The following is a 20978-nucleotide window of genomic DNA, read 5'->3' as shown; positions in this document are numbered from 1 at the left end:
CTTTCATGACTCCCTTTTATGGCCAGTGTTTAATGCTCTCTAAGCCACATCTTCCTGTTTCAGGTTTGCTTAAAACCATTCATGCCCAACCGTAGTGAGTACTGAGTCACCTTGTGAGATTCCTGCATAGATTATTATTATTTTCCAGGTGTTTCATTTAAGTTTACTCTGTCTCATTGACTGGATTTAAAACTATTCAAGACATAACTTCTATCTTCTTTCTTTGCTTTACTTTGTTATCTGTATCTGATAAGTACATAAGAATGGCACAGACTGAACTGCCAGGGGCTTTTAACATTTAAGGGGAAAAAGGTTGATGAAATATTGGCTGGAAGAACTGACTCAAAACTTTTTTGGCTCAGATAATGGTAAGATTTGTATAATTTTTTTTTTTTTTCAGACGGAGTCTCGCTCTGTCGCCCAGGCTGGAGTGCAGTGGCGCAATCTCGGCTCACTGCAAGCTGCGCCTCCCGGGTTCACGCCATTCTCCTGCCTCAGCCTCCCGAGTAGCTGGGACTACAGGCGCCCACCACTGCGCCCGGCTAATTTTTTCCATTTTTAGTAGAGACGGGGTTTCACCATGGTCTCGATCTCCTGACCTTGTGATCCGCCCGCCTCGGCCTCCCAAAGTGCTGGGATTACAAGCGTGAGCCACCGCGCCCGGCCAGATTTGTATAATTTTCTCTCTTTTACTTGTTTCTCAATGAATTTGGAGTGATACTTTTTTAAATTAAAAGCATAAATTTAAAGAAAAGTTTGGCTTCTGTTGGTATTTATAAATAAATATTTCATCAGCTTGCAACATTCCATTAAGTATTAGAATTATCAGATTGGAAATGGGGAGTAAAGTTGGAATATAATGTTGTCTTTCTTCAGCTTGTGATACACAGCACCTGTACGGATTCTTTGAAGACTAATCCAACCAATTCCTGTTCCTCCACTGAAATGGGAGGTTTTGGTCCTTTTCACTTGTCTCAACAGCATGAATTGTCCTATTATCCTGTGATTTCCTAGGAACTTGGACCCCGATTGGCTGCAATGCTGAACTTTAATCTTCAGCAACTCTGTGGCCCCAAGTGCCGTGACCTGAAAGTTGAAAACCCTGAGAAATACGGCTTTGAACCAAAGAAGCTGTTGGACCAACTGACAGATATTTACTTACAGCTGGACTGTGCCCGGTTCGCGAAAGCCATTGCTGACGATCAGGTCAGTGAGTTGAGTTGGTCTCTCTGTGAGTTTACTGGCGGATTTGAAGATAATAACCACAGTGGCGGCCGGGCGCGGTGGCTCAAGCCTGTAATCCCAGCACTTTGGGAGGCCGAGATGGGCGGATCACGAGGCCAGGAGATCGAGAGACGATCCTGGCTAACACGGTGAAACCCCGTCTCTACTAAAAAATACAAAAAAACTAGCCGGGCGAGGTGGCGGGCGCCTGTAGTCCCAGCTACTCGGGAGGCTGAGGCAGGAGAACGGCGTAAACCCGGGAGGCGGAGCTTGCAGTGAGCTGAGATCCGGCCACTGCACTCCAGCCTGGGTGACAGAGCAAGACTCCCTCTCAAAAAAAAAAAAAAAATAAAAAATAAAATAACCACAGTGGCCAGGGAACTTGTCTGGTATCAGTGAAGATGAATGGGTTGTTTTCCTCTGAGTGTGAAGAGTAGATTTGGGCTGGGTGCGGTGGCTCAGGCCTATAATCCCAACACTCTGGGAGGCCAAGGCAGGAGGATTGCTTGAGGCCAGACTGCAGTGAGCCATGATTGCACCACCACACTCCAGAATGGACGAGAGAGTGAGATCCTGTCTCAAAAACGCAGTGGCTTATACCTGTAGTCCCAACACTTTGGGAGGTCGAGGTGGGCAGATCACGAGGTCAGGAGTTCAAGACCAGCCTGGCCAACATGGTGAAACCCCATCTCTACTAAAGATACAAAAAATTACCCTGGTGTGGTGGTGCACGCCTGTAATCTCAGCTACTCGGGAGGCTGAGGCAGGAGAATCGCTTGAACCCAGAAGGCAGAGGTTTCAGTGAGCCGAGATTGTGCCACTGCACTCCAGCCTGGGCAACAGGGCGAGACTCTGTCTCAAAATAAATAAGTCAGTAAAAAACAAAAGTAAAGAGCAGATTTGGTGCTCTGATCCCTTTCCAGTTGAGTTCTTACCCCATCTTTGTAAGGGCCTTCTTGACAAATCTGTTACATTTCTGAAAAGAGCCCGATTTCTCAAGGGATCAGAATCTTCCTCCCTAGTCTCCTGCTAGAGTGCTGTTATTTTTGGGGTTGTCCGGATTGAAAACCTCGTGTGGTTGTCTTTACATTCTTCCCTCTCCTTTATTCCATGGCTCTCCTGTGAGCAGATCTGTCTGTGTGTGCTTCATTTCCACAGCCACCAATTTAGGCTAAGCTGTCCCTGTGTGATCTTCTAGTCATCTCATAAAGTTTAGGCTGGCCCCGTCCATGGTCCGTTCTGCCTCGTTTTCAGCGTCCTCACAGCTAGTGTTTATTAACTGTACACCGCATTTCACCCCCTTTTCATATCTCTACCCATTTAGTCCTCACAAAATTCTTTGATGTAGGTTCTATTAAAGTCTTTGTTTTAAAGTGAGGAAAGAGGCACAGAGAGGTTAAATAGCTTGCTCAAGGTCAGAGAGTTAGTGTGGGACAGAGGCATGATTGATGTCCAGGCAGCCTGGCCTTGAACCCATATCCTCAGTCTCTGCTGTCCACTTAAAAAGCCCACAAAGAACCACGCTTGTTTCTTTGTCTCTGTCTTTATTCACACTGCTTACCCAAATATTATTCATGGCTCAGGTTAATCATCAGTAGGCGTTCTAGAAGGTTCTTTACCCATATCTCATCCAAAGGAATAATGTTACAATAGAAGCATTGTAGGTACTTTTTTTTAGTGACAGCTTTATGGAGCTATAACTCACATATTTAGGTGCTTTCTCATGTAGCAGGGGAAGTGGTCTTAACAAAGGATTTGCAGTGGAAAAAAAATACATAGTCATGTGCTGTTTCTGTCAATGATGGACCACAAAGACCAGGTGGCGCCATCATATTATAATACCGTATTTTCACTGTACCTTTTCTATGTTTAGAATACTCACCATTGTGTTACAACTGCCGACAGGATTCAGTACAGTCCCACACTGTACAGGTTTGTAGCCCAGGAGCAATAGGCTGTACCATAGAGCCTCGACGTGGTGTAGGCCACGCCATCTAGGTTTGTGTAAGTAAATTCTATGATGTTTACACAACAACGAAATCGCCTAACAAGACATTTCTCAGAGCGACACAGGACTGTATGTCTAAAGCAGTTTTTTCATACAAAGTAGTGGTCTGTAAGAGGGTTAGGAAATTGTAGTTACTTGTAGGAGATGTTAAAATATATACTGCTTTACTAGCCCCCGACTATATAATACTGCACTGATTTAGAAACAGAAGGCAAGTCATAGCCTGCAGTGAGGGAAAGAAAAGGGAAGCACTTAGCCATTGAGGTGGGGTCCACACCTGACTGTAGCTGGAGTCTCCAGCCAAGCCAGAGGTCAGTGTGGAAAGCCCCTGGGGCTCGTCCATCGTTACTGTAGAGAGGCTTGGAAGAGCTGTTTAGTGTGCGCCCTCTCCAGGGTGGGTGACTGCCACATCACAGGCACTTAACGTAACACACAGAAGGTTTCAGTGTGGATGGGCACAGCACGCCCAGTGAGGTGATGCAAAGCAAGTGGGTGACAAAGGAGTGCTTTGAGCGGCCTGTCCTTGGTGACCAACAACACATTTCATTGCCTGGTCATGCCTTGGACTATGGTGCTGGCCTCTGGTGGCACCTGGCTTGAGTCGTAGACAGCAGTTTCTGGCACAGTGGCACACAGGGATCCTTGAATGTCTAGATAGTCCTGTTCTTCCAGAGCGGTGAAACAAACACACACTTGCCAGTGACGCATGGAGAGAAAAGCATACTTTAAGAAGTGTTAGGGCTGGGCGCAGCGGCTCACACCTGTAATCCCAGCACTTTGGGAGTCCAAGGTGGGTGGATCACAAGGTCAGGAGTTCGAGACCAGCCTGGCCAAGATGATGAAACCCTATCCCTACTAAAAATACAAAAATTAGCCGGGCACAGTGGAAGGCAGCTGTAATTCCAGCTACTCGGAGGCTGAGGCAAGAGAATAGCTTGAACCCAGGAGGGAGAGGTTGCAGTGAGCTGAGATCACGCCGCTGCACTCTAGCCTGGGCGACACAACAAGACTCCATCTCAAAAAAAAAAAAAGTGTTGGGCTGGGTGCGGTGGCTCACACCTGTAATCCCAGCACTTCGGGTAGCTGAGGTGGGCAGATCACCTGAGGTCAGGAGTTTGAGACCAGCCTGGCTAACGTGGTGAAACCCTGTTTCTACTAAAAATACAAAAAATTAGCCAGGCATGGTGGTGCGCACCTGTAATCCCAGCTACTCGGGAGGCTGAGGTAGGAGAATCACTTGAACCCGGGAGGTAGAGGTTGCAGTGAACCGAGACTACGCCACTGCACTCCAGCTTGGGCAACAAGAGCGAAACTCCGTCTCGGAAAAAAAAAAAGAAGTGTTTTTGCTTCCTTTCACAGTGTGGTGTTTATGCTGATTATTGGGTATTTTCTGTTTATATTGGCCATAAGCTGATTAGGGGCCTGCTTACTTGATTGTTGTAGAAGAGAGCTTTGGTGGAGCAGGGGGCGGTAAGTGCAAAAGGATGGACGACGGCTGGCAAGCACTGGGGAAGAGATTATAGAATTGCATTTTCTCCTTTGGAAGCAGCAGTATCTTAGCTGGCTTTGGTTTGGTTTGGTATGTCTTGTTTTCCTGGGAAGACAAAGGAAGAAGAAAATGACAGCTTTGCAGGTAAAGAAACTGAGAGGCTTCTGTCCCTCTATACCAAGAGTAGGCTGAAGACTCATGTCCAGAAGGCTGACAAAAAGGTGCCTGGATGGGCCGGGCGCCGTGGCTCACGCCTGTAATCCGAGCACTTTGGGAGGCCAAGGCAGGCAGATCATGAGGTCAGGAGAGCAAGACCATGCTGGCTAATGCGGTGAAACCCCATCTCTACTAAAAATACAAAAAAATTAGCCGGGCGTGGTGGCAGGCGCCTGTGGTCCCAGCTACTCGGGAGGCTGAGGCAGGAGAATGGCGTGAACCTGGGAGGCGGAGCTTGCAGTGAGCCAAGATCATGCCACTGCCCTCCAGCCTGGGCAACAGAGCGAGACTCCATCTCAAAAAAAAAAAAGGTACCTGGATGAAGAGCCACTGAGCTTGATGCTCAGGAATCTGAGGCCAGAGCTCCACGCCAGAGAAGTGGGATATCACATTGGTCCCAGGAGCCAAGAGGACCAGGATAGGGAGATGTTAAAGTGGCCTAGACTGTGCCTTTATGGGCAGACGCCAGTTCCGTGGACAGACTGCATATCTGTTGTCGATGAAGCATTGTCTGTTAACACCATTTTCCATTAAAAAAGAAAAAAGATTCAGCATCTGCTTAGAAAATAAAAAAAACAAAAATCCCATCAAAGTCACGCTTCCCCCCATGCAGTCAGTCTTTCCTAATTGCTCCCTCCACTAACCTACCACAATACGAGTCTGCATCTCACAAATTTAATGCTTCATTTTCTGTTAATTTTTTCTTCTTTATTGAGGTAAAATTCATATGTAACATAAAAGTAACCATTTGAAAGTGTACCATTTGGTGGCATGTAGTGCAGTCACAGCGTTGCACAGCCACCACCTCTACCTAGTTCCACAACATGTATCACCCTGAAAGGAAAAGCTTAAAGCAGTCACTGTCTAGACCTCTTGCCCCAGCCCCTGGCAATCACAAATCTGCTTTCTGTCTCTCTTTTCCTATTTTTGGATTTACTTATTCACCTATCCTGGATATTTCATATAAATGGACTTATACAGTGTGTAACCTTTGATGTCTGGCTTATTTCACTTAGCATCATGTCTCAAGGTTCATTTGTGTTGTAGAATGTATCAGTATTTCATTCCTTTTCATGGCTGAATAATATTTCGTTGTATGGATATACCACCATCTGTTTATCCTCATCCATTGATAGACATTTGGGTTGTCGCCAACCTTTGGCTGTTGTAAACAGCGCTGCTGTGAACATTCGTGTACAAGTATTTAAACACCTGTTTTCAGTTATTTTGGGAATACACTTGGGAGTGGGATTATTGGGTCATGTGGTAATTCCATGTTTAACTTTTTGAGGGATGCCAGAGTGTCTTCTACAGCTGCTGCCCATTTGACATTCCCACTGGCAATGTATAAGGTTTAAGTTTCCATTCTTTCTCATTTTTTTTCTTTTGTTTGCTTTATATTCTTTCCATCATGAAGTTTAAATTAAACATGTTAATTTGTTTTTGTTTCTTAAATACTCATGCTAGTAGAAGTGACATGGTATTTCATTGTGGTTTTGATTTGTATTTCCCTAATTACAAATACCATTGGACACCTTTTCATGTGCTTGCTGGCCATTTTTATGTTTTCTTGGGAGCAATGTCTATTCATGTTCTTTGACAGTTTTTTAATTGGGTTGTTTGTATTTTTGTTGTTGAGTTGGAAGAGTTCTTTTTTTTTTTTCTTTTTTTTTTTTTGAGATGGGGTCTCCCTCTGTTGTCCAGTCTGGAGTGCATTGGTATGATCTCGGCTCACTGCAACCTCTACCTCCCAGATTCAAGCAATTCTCTTGCCTCAGCCTCCCAAGTAGCTGGGACTACAGGTGTGCACACATATGCCTGGCTAATTTTTTTTGTATTTTTAGTAGAGATGGGGTTTCACCATGTTAACCAGGATGGTCTCGATCTCCTGACCTCATGATCCGCCTGCCTCGGCCTCCCAAAGTGCTGGGATTACAGGCGTGAGCCACCGCGCCCAACCAGAAGAGTTCTTTTGTATTCTGGATGCTAGGTGATATCATATCATTGGATATATGATTTGCAGATATTCTTGTGTTAGTCCATTGCATCACTATACAGAAATATCCAAGGCTGGGTACTTTATAAAGAAAAGAGGTTTAGGCCGGGCACAGTGGCTCACGCCTGTAATCCCAGCACTTTGGGAGGCCAAGGTGGGCAGATCACCTGAGGCCAGGAGTTCCAGACCAGCCTGGCCAACATGGCAAAACCCTGTCTCTACTAAAAATACAAAAAAAATTAGCCAGCCATGGTGGTGCACACCTGTAATCCCAGCTACTCAGGAGGCTGAGGCAGGAAAATCGCTTGAACCCAGGAGGCGGAGGCTTCAGCGAGCTGAGATCGTGCCACTGCACTCCAGCCTGGGTGATAAAGTGAGGCTCCGTCTCAAAAATTAAAATTAAAATGAACTGGGCACAGTGGCTTGCACCTGTAGTCGCAGCTACTTGGGTGGCTAAGGTGAGAGGATTGCTTGAGCCCAGGAGTTTGAGGCTGCAGTGAGCCATGATTGTACCCCTGCACTCCAGCCTGAGCGACAGAATGAAGCTCTGTCTCAAAATACATATATATATTTATAGTAAAACATATGTGGCCAAAACACTGGCCACTTGTTTCGCGATGGTGATACCAATACAAATATATATCATCACTAAGCTAGTGGCCAGTGTTTCTGCTATATGTGTTTTACTATGAATACAAACTACAACATACTTTGCTATTTGGCATGGCAGTCATTTTTGTGAATTAGACACTTGTGAGGCAGATGTTACTCTGCCCATTTTACACTCAAAGAGCCTGGGCTCAGGAGGGTTCACATTTGCCTGTGACCGCACAGCTGGTAGGTGGTAGGACCAGAATCCAAGTTCAGATTTGTCTGGGTCCATGGTGGGCGCCCGTCCTCCACTCCACATCTTCCCTTCCTGGGGACATAAATTGTGTCTGTTCCCGGTCCTGTTCATCAGTTCACCGGGGTGGTCTCACGTCCATGGAGCCCCTGACATGTGCTGTGCTGAACAAAATGAGCTTGAAGGAGGCTTAAAAGTGAACAAGAGAAAGCTCATCTAGAGTATGAACAATAGTGGATTGTTTTTACCATGCTTACCTTTGTGGAAGAGAGCTGAAATTTTCACCTCTTCTTACAAGCTAGCAGGGCACAGTGTCCCCCCAAGGACTGAAATAGACTAGCTTTCCTTCTCTTTTTAATGTTGAAGCTTTAAAAGAAATGCATGCCAGCTGTAAAAATTCAAAAAAAAAAAAAAAAACCCCATCTGCCTCAGGCCCGCAGCCCTCTCCAGAGGGAGTGACCTCGTACAGTTTGGCACATATTATTCCAGTCCTTATCCATTTGTAAGCATGAAAAGTGCATACTTTTATGTGGCTATAAATGCATAAAGACTGGGATATATAAAATATATAAGTATATATAATTTTAGGGCTTCTTAAGGGGGGAAAAAATCCACAAATGGATTATACTTTGGATATTTTCTGCAGCTCGCTTTTTTCCACCTCACATACCTTTACGTCTCACGTTGCCATTCCTCCTTTGCAGAGATCCTACAGTAAGGAGTTGTTTGAAGAAGTAATTTCAAAGATGCGGAAGGCAGGGATCAAATCCACAATAGCGATAGAAAAATTTAAGCTGCTCGCCGAGAAAGTGGAGGAGATAGTGGCCAAGAATGCACGCGCAGAAATTGACTACAGCGACGCTCCTGATGAGTTCAGAGGCAAGTGGACTCGTCGTTTTTATGCTGATTTCTTTTGAGTTAACTGGAAATCGATAACATTACAAGAGGACGTCCTGTGCTATTAATTTTTTAATGGTGCGCTAGAGCTGCTTTTTGAGGCAATCTGTCTTAAATTACATTTGCCTATTTTTAGCTCATATTGTAAATTGAGAGGAAGAAACATCGTTAGCCTGACTTAAAGCCAGAGAACAGCCCTGAAGATTCTAAGGCAGGGCTGCCTTTGCGAGGGGAGATTCACATTTTCAAAGAAGAATTCCCAGAAGTCCTAAGGCAAAGGATTCCAGCCTGCCGTCCTCCCCACGGAGCCTGTGGGGCCTGCTGCTGGGTCTGTCCCAGGCCCTTTCTTCTCTGTTCCCTCCCCCAGCAGTAGCTGACAAAAGAGTGCCTTCGCCTCTACAAAAGGCAATGTATATGCCTTTATTGAAGGCTGATTTCCTTCTAAACCTGGGGGCCTCTCAGGGGCCCTTTGATTGCTGTTCCTTTGGATAGATTTTTCGCCAGTAGAAGGAGCTTTGTTTTCTTTTTCAGTCTTGGGCTCTCTTATTAGAGTTTGCTTTGCTTTGTCCCTGCAGACCCTCTGATGGACACCCTCATGACTGACCCCGTGCGGCTGCCCTCCGGCACCATCATGGACCGCTCCATTATCCTGCGGCACCTGCTCAACTCCCCCACGGACCCCTTCAACCGGCAGACGCTGACAGAGAGCATGCTGGAACCAGGTAGAGGAAGGCGCAGTTCAAGGCGCAGCGCTGGCATCAGTGCCAAGAGACAATGCCCAAGTCACATATCGGAGATGAAACAGAAGGGAAATTTATCAAATGCAGAAACTACCTAGTTTATGACACTCTAGCAAAGACCCAAAACACTCTTGGCCCTTTTTCCCTGTAGACGTCCAGTCCCTCCCTCTCGTCCCAGTCCTTCTGCAGTCTTCGGCTCAATGAGGGAATGAATGGCCTTTTCTTCCCATCTATACAGAGTGACAGGCATCCTCTCTCAGGAGGAGCCCTCCCATCTGGGGCATTAATCCTCCTTTTTTTCTTTTCTCAGTGCCAGAACTGAAAGAGCAGATTCAGGCATGGATGAGAGAGAAACAGAACAGCGATCACTAAACCGTTCCGCCGCCCACCCTCTGCTAGACACAGCCAAGGCCAACGAGGCAAGCAGAAGCAGCGGCTGCAGCAAAGCTGCCATTCACGTGTTGGAGGCCAAATGTGGCAAACCACCCAGGCCCACCCAGAGCGAGCAAATGCTGAGAGCTGGAAGGACACGGATGAGAAGAGGAGCCCGGTTCCTGTACATATATTTAAGTGACAAACACGCTCAAAAGCTTAAAGGACAGGTTTTATGGTTGCTTGTGTAATAAAGCACGTCCTTCGTATGTCACAGTTTGGGGCAACTGAAGTCTTTTAGTGATGGCTGATGGGTCTGGGCAGCATCCCTTCATGAATTTTTTTTTAATCCAATATCCGTTGATTTGATTGTGATTAGAGAACCTTGGACATTTTGCTGCTAAAGAATCTTCTCTCCCCCCTCCCCCTTCCTGACCCTACTTGCACTGCTGTGGATTTTTTTAAGAGAAGCAAAAACAGAAGTAAACCCCTCTCCCCGGCCCACCAAACATATATTCTGTGAGATAACTGTGCCTGCTACCAAGTGTTCATCCTGGGATCGTATTTTTATATCATATTCACATATTTGTTTTTTTAATTGGTGTTAGATGACATGATTAATAAAAAAGGCAAGATATTTTCAGAATTTGAATTTCAGTTTTTTTTCTTTTGAAATGTCCCTTTAAAATTTTTTTATTCTAAACAAAATAAAGAAAATCTTGCTGCTCTGGTCCTTGTAATAAGCCTCTATTAGGCACCTGAGGAGCAACTGCAGCAAAATCTAGGGGTGTCAGTGTATCAGGACTTATGTGACTTACCGTATTTTGGGAAGATGAGGGTTGGGTTTTTTGTTTGTTTGTTTGTTTTTGTTTTTTTTTTAATGCTATGTGACAGTTCGAAACCTTCACAGTTATCCTCTGGGGGTAAATCAATTCCTCAACCCTTGGGTGTGTGAGTTTGAGGCAGGGTCATTTGTATGATGTGTTTGGCCTTACCAAAGCAAAAGAGGGTGCAAGAATGTGGGAGTATGTCTGCCGGTTTCAACACACACAGACAAACACAGCCACACGCGCACACAAGTATCAGACTTTTTGTATTACCGCTCCCTATTTAACATACTTGAATTCTTGAATTTCCTTTGGGGTAAAAAAGGATTTGAAACCATAAAGTGTTCTGAAGAAATTAAGTCTATAAAAAACATACTTTCTTTTTTCTTTTCCTTTTTTCTCCTCCACAGACAATGTCCTCTGTTCAATTCCTAACGCAAACTACAATAAATGGTGATACACATTCAGAAGAAATCTTCTTTGAGTCTCTTCTTTTTTTGTGGAAAAAAAAAAAAAAGGGCAGGGTGGGTGGGTAAACAAGAGCCAAATGACTGCGTGTGGTGAATGATCTTTCCTGGATCCAATTAGGAGCTGCTATTTTTAAAAGAAAACTTTCTTATTCATGTCAGTCTCGATGCGACATTTGGTTCTCATTTCGCTGTTTGCTGATTTCAGGGGGTAAACTTTGTCATATTCAGTCTTCCTCCTTTCTCGAGTTTCTTCTGCCTTATCTCAAGTATCTTCCTAGATTCTTCCTCAGGCCGCGCACGGTGGCTCACGTCTGTAATCCCAGCACTTTGGGAGGCTGAGACGGGTGGATCACCTGAGGTCAGGAGTTTGAGACCAGCCTGGCCAGCATGGTGAAACCCCATCTCTACTAAAAATACAAAAAATTAGCCAAGCATAGTGGCAGCGCCTGTAATCCCATCTACTCGGGAGGCTGAGACAGGAGAATTGCTTGAACCTGGGAGGTGGAGGTTGCCGTGAGCCGAGATTGTACCACTGCACTCCAGCCTGGGTGACAGAGGGAGATTCCATCTTAAAAAAAAAAAAAAGATTCTTCCTCAAATCCAACTCATTTTATTAGCATTTTTCTTAGGCTCTCCAGTTTAGGCAACCATTTCTATCAGCTCATGTAATAACAGCAAATAGCAATAATAATAGCAAGCACTTAGCCAGCATCCCCTACATGCCAGGCACTTCGAGGCCTTAACATTTAGGGCTTCATCCTCTAGGAAGACAAGACTATTATTCTAGGGTTCTTTTTTTCCTTCTTATTTATTTTTTATTTATTTTTTTTTTTTTGAGACTGAGTATCGCTTTGTTGCCCAGGCTGGAGTGCAGTGGTGCAATCTCAGCTCACTGCAAGCTCCGCCTCCCAGGTTCACGCCATTCTCCTGCCTCAGCCTCCTGAGTAGCTGGGACTACAGGCGCCCACCACCACGCCTGGCTAATTTTTTTAATTTTTAGTAGAGATAAGAGTTTCACCATGTTAGCCACGATGGTCTTGATCTGACCTGACCTCATGGTCCGCCCGCCTCGGCCTCCCAAAGTGCTAGGATTACAGGTGTAAGCCACCGCCCCCAGCCTCTTCTTTTTTAAAAAATAGAGACAGGGTCTCACTATATTGCCCAGGCTGGTCTTGAACTCCAGGGCTCAGGCACTCCTCCTGCCTCAGCCTCACAAAGTGCTGGGATTACAGGCATGAGCCACCACTCCCGGCCTATCTCTGTTTTTTAAGAATAGATCAGTGTGTGGAATGTAGAGAGGGTAGGTGACTTGCCCAATATCACCTGGCTGCTTGGCTAAGAACCGGGTGTCTGGGCTCTAGAGCCCAGGCCTTCGGTCTCTATGTCTGCTTCTCTTGCGCATATTTGAACTAAACAACTTGGCCAGGTGTGGTGGCACATGCCGGCAATCCCAGCACTTTGAGAGGCCAAGGTGAAGAATCATTTGAACCAAGGAATTCAAGACCAGCTTGGGCAATATAGTGAGACTCTGTGTCTATTTTTAAAAATACATATATTAGGCTGGGTGCAGTGGCTCATACCTGTAATCCCAGCACTTTGGGAGGCCGAGGCGGGCAGATCATGAGGTCAGGAGATCGAGACCATCCTGGCTAACATGGTAAAACCGCGTCTCTACTAAAAATACAAAAACAAAAATTAGCCAGGCCTGGTGGCGGGCACCTGTAGTCCCAGCTACTTGGGAGGCTGAGGCAGAGAATGCTGTAAACCTGGGAGGCGGAGCTTGCAGTGAGCCGAGATTGCACCACTGCACTCCAGCCTGGGCAACAGAGCGAGACTCTACCTCAAAAAAGAAAAAAAGGCCGGGCGCGGTGGCTCAAGCCTGTAATTCCAGCACTTTGGGAGGCCGAGACAGGCGGATCACGAGGTCAGGAGATCAAAACCATCCTGGCTAACACGGTGAAACCCCATCTCTACTAAAAAATACAAAAAACTAGCTGGGCGAGGTGGTGGGCGCCTGTAGTCCCAGCTACTAGGGAGGCTGAGGCAGGAGAATGGCGTGAACCCGGGAGGCGGAGCTTGTAGTGAGCTGAGATCCAGCCACTGCACTCCAGCCTGGGCGACAAAGCTAGACTCTGTCTCAAAAAAAAAAAAAAAAAAGAAAAGAAAAAAAAAATATATATATATATATAGTATATATACACACACATATATAGGCCGGGCATGGTGGCTCACGCCTGTAATCCCAGCACTTTGGGAGGCTGAGGCGGGTGGATCACCTGAGGTCAGGAGTTCTAGACCAGCCTGGCCAACATGGTGAAACCCCATCTCAAGTAAAAATACAAAAATTAGCCAGGCGTGGTGGCAGGCGCCTGTAATCCCAGTTACTCGGGCGGCTGAGGCAGGAGAATCACTTGAACCCAAGAGGCGAAGCTTGCAGTAAGCCAAGATCACGCCACTGCACTCCAGCCTGCGGGACAAGAGCAAGACTTTGTCTCAAAGAAAAAAAAAAAATGTATGTGTGTATATATATGTATATATATATGTATGTATAAAATAAATAAGGAAAAAGTTCATGGTAGTAAAAATTTTAGACAATATAAGCAAAAAGAAAAAAGAATCTGTATTCTCACCATGTAGATGATTCTGTTTAATTGGGTTTACTTTTTACTAAACTTACGTATCTAAGCTTAGTGCCTCTAGAATTAGGATACTGACTGGCATCTTGCCTAATTTTGTTTGTGTTATCTCACCAGTGTGTACTGCTTGTCTCCTCTCCATCCCAGATTCCAAACTCTTATTTTAATCCTCCAGTTGTCCCCATGAATGTAATAAAATACTCCTTTATACCGCCATATGCACTGTCATTTTGAATAATTCAGAGGTTTCAAGGACCTGCCAGATAGGACAGAGATACAGTCAGTCTCCTGCCTGTACTATCTCTAGGGGGAAGATGGGTTGGGTTTCCATTTTTAGAGTCTCAAGAGTTGCTGTTTTGTGTTTGTCTGCAGTCTGTTAATTGTGGATATTGAAATAAATCCCAAAATATATTAAAAGTAGGTCTTGGCTAAAAGGAAGATTGTCAAGTAAGAGAATCAGATTGGCAGAAGAGAAATGATCCTTGAGAGAAAGATGATTAAAATAACTTCTGCCTTGTGTTGTGACTCACTGTTGTGTAGGTTTTAAAAAGATGTTGATCGAGTATCTTTTGAAAAAAAAGCCGAGCGGCCGGGCACGGTGGCTCAAGCCTGTAATCCCAGCACTTTGGGAGGCCGAGACGGGCGGATCACGAGGTCAGGAGATCGAGAGACGATCCTGGCTAACACGGTGAAACCCCGTCTCTACTAAAAAATACAAAAAACTAGCCGGGCGAGGTGGCGGGCGCCTGTAGTCCCAGCTACTCGGGAGGCTGAGGCAGGAGAATGGTCTAAACCCGGGAGGCGGAGCTTGCAGTGAGCTGAGATCCGGCCACTGCACCCCAGCCTGGGCAACAGAGCAAGACTCTGTCTCAAAAAAAAAAAAAAAAAGAAAAAAAAAAGAAAAAAAAGCCGAGCATACCGTTCAGTTTTTGTAACCTCTGGATTTGGTACATCAAGTAGTGAATTTCAAAGCAATTTGGTTGGGGTGCTAAACTGACATGAATAGACCTCATCTGACTGGTACATTTTTTTGTTTGTTTTTGGTTTTTGGTTTTTTTCAAATGGGGTCTCTCTCTCTGACACCCAGGCTGGAGTGCAGTGGCACGATTTTGGCTCATTGCAACCTCCACCTTCCAGGTTCAAGCGATTCTCCTGCCTTAGCCTCCCTAGTAGCTGGGACTACAGGCACACGCCACCATGTCCAGCTAATTTGTTTGTTTGGTTGGGTTTTTTTGGTTTTTTTTTTTGTTTTTTTTTTTTTTGTAGAGATGGGATTTCGCCATGTTGGCCAGGCTGGTCTTGAACTCCTGACCTCAAGTGATCCACCTCGGCCTCCCAAAGTGCTGGGATTACAGGCCTGAGCCACCGCTCCAGGCCTCAAGGTGTGTTTTTGATTGAAGGAGACAGAGTAGCCTGTGAGCTTGATGCTAGTGTCAGATAGTGTTGGTGAAGAAAGTCATTCTGAGTTGCTGATGATCATTTGCATTTCTTTTTTTTTTTTTTTTTTTAAAGACAGAGTCTCGTTCTGTCGCCCAGGCAGGGGTGCAGTGGCCGGATCTCAGCTCACTGCAAGCTCCGCCTCCCGGGTTTACGCCATTCTCCTGCCTCAGCCTCCCGAGTAGCTGGGACTACAGGCGCCCGCCACCTCGCCCAGCTAATTTTTTGTATTTTTTAGTAGAGACGGGGTTTCACCATGTTAGCCAGGATGGTCTCGATTTCCTGATCCGCCTGTCTCGGCCTCCCAAAGTGCTGGGATTACAGGCTTGAGCCACCGCGCCCGACCCGATCATTTGCATTTCATGAGCATATTCTATGTGCAAGCACTTTTACATGTATTAATTAATTTAACCCTCCACAACCATAATGTAGTGGAACTGGCACATGAATCTAGGCCATCTGGCCTTTCCAGCCTCATCTCTTCCCGTCTCCTGCTGTATGGCAGAGTTCCAGAATGCTACAAGTTCAGAATAGCTCAGAAGGCCCAAGGAGAAGGAGCACAGCGTTCTGGAAGGGACTTCGGCCTTCAGGTCAGCTCTAGACCTAACCCCCATTTTAAAGGATTAGATAACGTCAGTCTCACAGCTTTCATTCATTCCTAGCCCCTCATGTCGACCCCAAATGTATATCTCAAACCCCCACTTCTCTCCCGTACTGCACGCAATGGGCATCTCAGATGACTACCAGGTCCTCGGACTTACATATCCCAACCTGAACTCCGTACACTTCACCCCATGCCCTCTCCTCTTAGTCTCCTCATCACCGTAAATGGCAACTCCATCCTTCCAAGTTGCTCAGGCCACAAACCTTGGTGTCATCCTTGACTCCGCTGTTGTGCTCTCCTCCTACGTCCAATCTGTCCAGAAATCTCTCTGCTCAGCTGGGCTCAGGGGCGCACGCCTGCAATCCCAGCACTTTGGGAGACCAGGGCGGGTGGATCACCTGACATCAGGAGTTCAAGACCAGCCTGGTCAACATGGTGAAACCCAGTCTCTACTAAAAATACAAAATTAGCCGAGCATGGTGTCACGTGCCTGTAGTGCCAGCTACTTGGGAGGCTGAGGCAGAATAGCTTGAATCCGGGAGGTAGAGGTGGCAGTGACCTGAGATCGTGTGCCATTGCACTCCAGCCTGAGCAAAACAGAGCAAAAATTCTGTCTCAAAAAAAAAAAAAAGAAAGAAAGAAAAGAAAAGAAGAAAAGAAAAAGAAAAGGAAAGGAAGGGATTGGAAAAAAACCCTAAAGCCAGGTGTGGCGGTGTGCGCCTGCAGTCCCAGCACTTCCAGAGGTTGAGGTGGGAGGATCGCCTGAGCCCAGAAATTCAAGGCTGCTGGAGTAGGAACTCCAGCAAATGCAAGGAGCTATGATCTAGCCACTGCACTCCAGCCTGGGTGACAGAGTGAGACTCCATCTCAAAACAAAAAAAGAAAAAGAAAAAATAAAAAGGAAAGAAATCCTTACAATAACTTGGAAGGCGCTGGGCGTGGTGGCTTTTGCCTGTAATCCCAGCACTTTGGGAGGTTGAGGCAGGCGGATAACCTGAAGTCAGGAGTTTGAGACCATCCTGGCTAACAGGGTGAAACCCTGTCTCTACTAAAATTACAAAAAATTAGCTGGGCATGGTGGCGGGCACCTGTAATCCTAGCTACTTGGGAGGCTGAGGCAGGAGAATTGCTTGAACCCAGGAGGCAGAGGTTGCAGTGAAACGAGATCACGCCACTGCACTCCAGCCTGGGAGACAGAGGGAAACTCCGTCTCAAAAAAAAAATAATAATAACTTGGAAGGCAAAATGCTCACCCGGCATTCTCTCTGATCTCATCTCCTACAACTCTTTCCTCACCCCAACAACTCAGCCATCCTGGCCTCATTGCTCTCTGCTAGGGGACTGGACTACTTCCTCTATGAAGAATCCTCTTCCCACAGATATACATGGGGGTCAGCCACTCCCTTATTTGCTTTAGATCTTTACTCAAATACAACCTTGGTGAGTCCTTCCCTGTCCACCCTATTTAAAAATGTAATGTATTCACCTAACCTTGCTATCCCTTGCTATTCCCTTTCTTTGCATTTTCTCCTTGGCATTTATCACTCTCTAACATGCTATATCTATTATTTTCTTGTTTACAGTCTACATCCCCCCACTAGAATGTAAGCCCAGGGAGGGCAGAGATTTTTTTCTGTATCCTCAGCACCTTTAAGTGTGCCTGGCAAATACATTTGTTGAATGAACTAATCTCTTCATATATTGGTTATTCTAGTTGTATCAGTTATTTATTGCTGCATAACAAAATCACCCCAAAATGGAGTGGCTTGGTTCGATAGCAGCGATTTTATTCCCCACGGTTCTGGAAGATCCAAGAGCAAGCTTCCAAGAGGATCTGACAGAAGCTGTGCGTTGCCCTCTTACAGGCTAGACTTGGAAGTCACATAGTGTCACTTCAGCAGCAGTCACAAGCCTGCCCGCACTGAAGGGGAAGAAATACAGAACCCACCTCATGCTGGGAGGGAGGTCAGCATCACTCTGTGAGAAGAGCTTCTGGGACGGGAGACGTTGTTCTGACCATCTTGCGAATAAGATCTGCCACATTCCTCCTCTGGCAACAATTTGCCTTCTTCATATCTACAAAACGATGCATTCCTTCCTTCCCGTGACATTCCCAAACTTCATCCCGTTAGGGCATCTGCTTGAAGTCCAGCATCTCATCATTGAACTTAAGTCCAGCTGCAGATGAGGCTTCTCAGATGGGATTCTTTGAATGTAGTTCCTTCAGTATTAATCTTCTGAATTTAAAGATCTGTTAATGAAAGATACCAGTTACCTACACAGACATGCACACACACATGCCACGTGCACACACACACGTGCATACACACCACATGCACACACACTGTGTACACACCCACCCACCATGCATGCAACGACGGGACAGGCATGGGAAAACCATTCTGGATGATCCTGTTCAAAAAGGTGGAAAATGGTGCCCCACAGGAGTCACTGGTCCATAGTATTAAAAATTCTGAAATCCAGCCAGGCACATGTCACCAGTTCCTTGTTCAGGGTTCAGTCCTACAGCCCAGGAATTGTTCACCAAGCCTCTCAACTCCGCCCTCTTGGCTCTTTTTTTTTCTCTGAATCTTTTCTTCCTTTTCCATAAAACAAAAAACAAAACTGAGCTTGCAACTAAGCCTTCTCAATACGTTTCCTGCTTACCAAAAAAAAAAAAAAAAAAAAAAATCCTATCTATCTAATTATCTATCTATATGTTGGAGTAAGGCCAGGCGTGGTGGCTCACGCCTGTAATCCCAGCACTTTGGGAGGCTGAGGCGGGTGGATCACAAGGTCGGGAGTTCAAGACCAGCCTGGCCAAGATGGTAAAAGCCTGTTCCTACTAAAAATATAAAAAATTAGCCAGACATGATGGCAGGCGCCTGTAATCCCAGCTACTTTTCATGTTGTACTTTCTCTGTCCTGTCCCTTTTCATTTAAGCTGGAGGCACTTTGACCAGACCAATTATCTTAAAATGTTGTTGGTTTTCTATGAATCTTCCCGGAGTTTGCTCTATTAGGCAGAAATCACAGCCACACAAGTCTGTTCCGGATAAACTTTCCTCTATTTTGGATTACTTATGTAACTCTTAAATCTTTCTGAGGTCTTAACAAAGGATTCTGAAGTCCCTTTTTTTCAAGACTGAGTCTCACTCTGTTGCCTAGGCTGGAGTGCACTGGCGTGATCTCAGCTCACGTCAACCTCCACCTCCCAGGTTCAAGCGATTCTCTTGCCTCAGCCTCCCAAGTAGCTGGAATTACAGGCACACACCATCATGGCCGGCTAATTGTTGTATTTTTAGTAGAGACGGGTTTTTGCCATGTTGGCCAGATTGGTCTTGAACTCCTGACCTCAGGCGATCCACCTGCCTCAGGCTCCCAAAGTCCTGAGATTACAGGAGTGAGCCACTGCGCCTGGCCTGCGGTCACATTTTTGACCCCATCTTTAGATATCTTCCTGAAAGTGCACTGTTTTTGATTTCTGACCAGAAATTGCTGTATCGCGGGCAACATAGTGAAACTCCATCTCCACAAAAAAGACACTTGGTGTTCGCGGCGGCCTCAGGGAACTTTTACTCACGTCGGGTGGTGAAGGGGGAGCAGGCACTTCACAGAGCAACAGCAGGAGCAAGGTGCGAAGAGGTGCCACTTACTTTCAAACAACCAGATCTGGTAAGAACTCACTCACTGTCATGAGTAGAGACGGCACCAAGCCACCAAAGCCCCCAGAGATCCCTCCACGGCCCAACACCTCCCACCAAGCCTCACCTCCAACACTGGAGATCACATTTCTTTCTTTTTTTTTTTTTTTTTTTGAGACGGAGTCTTGCTCTGTCGCCCAGGCTGGAGTGCAGTGGCCGGATCTCAGCTCACTGCAAGCTCCACCTCCCGGGTTCACGCCATTCTCCTGCCTCAGCCTCCCGAGTAGCTGGGACTACAGGCGCCCGCCACCTCGCCCGGCTAGTTTTTTGTATTTTTTTAGTAGAGACAGGGTTTCACTGTGTTAGCCAGGATGGTCTCGATCTCCTGACCTCGTGATCCGCCCATCTTGACCTCCCAAAGTGCTGGGATTACAGGCGTGAGCCACCGCGCCCGGCCCGAGATCACATTTCAATATGACATTTCAGTGGGGGCAAATATCCAAACTATTTCAACACTTATTCAGCAAAATGAATGAAACATAATTTACTGAATATACAATTCAGTAAATTATTATACGCAAGGCACAGCGGCTTACGCCTGTTATCCCAGCACTTTGGGAGGCCGAGGCGGGCGATCACTTGAGGTCAGGAGTTCAAGATCAGCCTGGCCAACATGGTGAAACCCCATCCCTACTAAAAACAAAAAAATTTGCAGGGTGTGGTGGTGCGCGCCTGTAATCCCAGCTACTCCGGAGGCTGAGGCAAGAGAATTGCTTGAACCCGGGAAGTGGAGGTTGCAGTAAGCTGAGATTGCACCATTGCACTCCAGCCTGGGTGACAGAGTAAGACCCTGTCTCAAAAACAAAAAAAGGCTTATACTTGGGTAATAACCACTCCGGCAAAGAAACGGAACCCTCCCAGTGTCCCAGAAGCCCACCATGTGCTTGCTCCTATCGCGACACTCCCAACGTCCACACGCAGGGGTGTGTTATCTGCTTTCTATGGTCACCACCTCCTTACTCTTCTTCATGTCTTTGTCATATAGATATACATCTCTAACCACTATCAACCACTATCATTTATTTATTTATTTATTTATTTATTTATTTATTTATTTTTTCTGAGACGGAGTCTCGCTCTGTCGCCCAGGCTGGAATACAGTGGCACGATCTCGGCTCACTGCAAGCTCCGCCTCCCACGTTCACGCCATTCTCCTGCCTCAGCCTCCGAGTAGCTGGGACTACAGGCGCCCGCCACCACGCCTGGCTAATTTTTTTGTATTTTTAGTAGAGACGGGGTTTCACTGTGTTAGCCAGGATGGTCTTGATCTCCTGACCTTGTGTTCCGCCCACCTCGGCCTCCCAAAGTGCTGGGATTACAGGCATGAGCCACCATGCCTGGCCTATTTTTGCCTGTTTTATAAATTTTATTAATATATTTAAATTCATTTTATTTTCTTCTTTTTAGAGACAGGCAGGGTCTCTGGCACCCAAGCTGGAGTGCAGTGGTACGATCCTAGCTCACTGCAGCTTCAAACTCTAGGCTCAACTGATCCTCCCACCTCAGCCTCCTGA

At 46.1% G+C, this 20978-nt stretch overlaps 1 protein-coding gene across 2 annotated transcripts in view; it reads left to right on the top strand.

Moving 5' to 3' along the window:
• Positions 1-10830, top strand: part of LOC105473131 (ubiquitination factor E4B) — a 146973-nt gene extending 136143 nt beyond the window's left edge. For both annotated transcript variants that reach the window (XM_071101032.1, XM_071101024.1), the window contains 4 exons: positions 1015-1206; positions 8482-8656; positions 9250-9396; positions 9725-10830. In XM_071101032.1, coding sequence (XP_070957133.1) covers positions 1015-1206; positions 8482-8656; positions 9250-9396; positions 9725-9786 — 576 coding nt within the window. In that variant the 3' untranslated portion in view covers positions 9787-10830. The remainder of the gene's footprint in view (positions 1-1014; positions 1207-8481; positions 8657-9249; positions 9397-9724) is intronic.
• The last annotated feature ends 10148 nt before the right edge of the window (positions 10831-20978 follow it).

This window comes from Macaca nemestrina, chromosome 1, assembly GCF_043159975.1.
Source record: "Macaca nemestrina isolate mMacNem1 chromosome 1, mMacNem.hap1, whole genome shotgun sequence".
Lineage (NCBI taxonomy): Eukaryota > Metazoa > Chordata > Mammalia > Primates > Cercopithecidae > Macaca > Macaca nemestrina.
The sequence above is the reverse complement of the archived record's forward strand: the minus strand, read 5'-3'. Positions and strand labels throughout refer to the sequence as shown.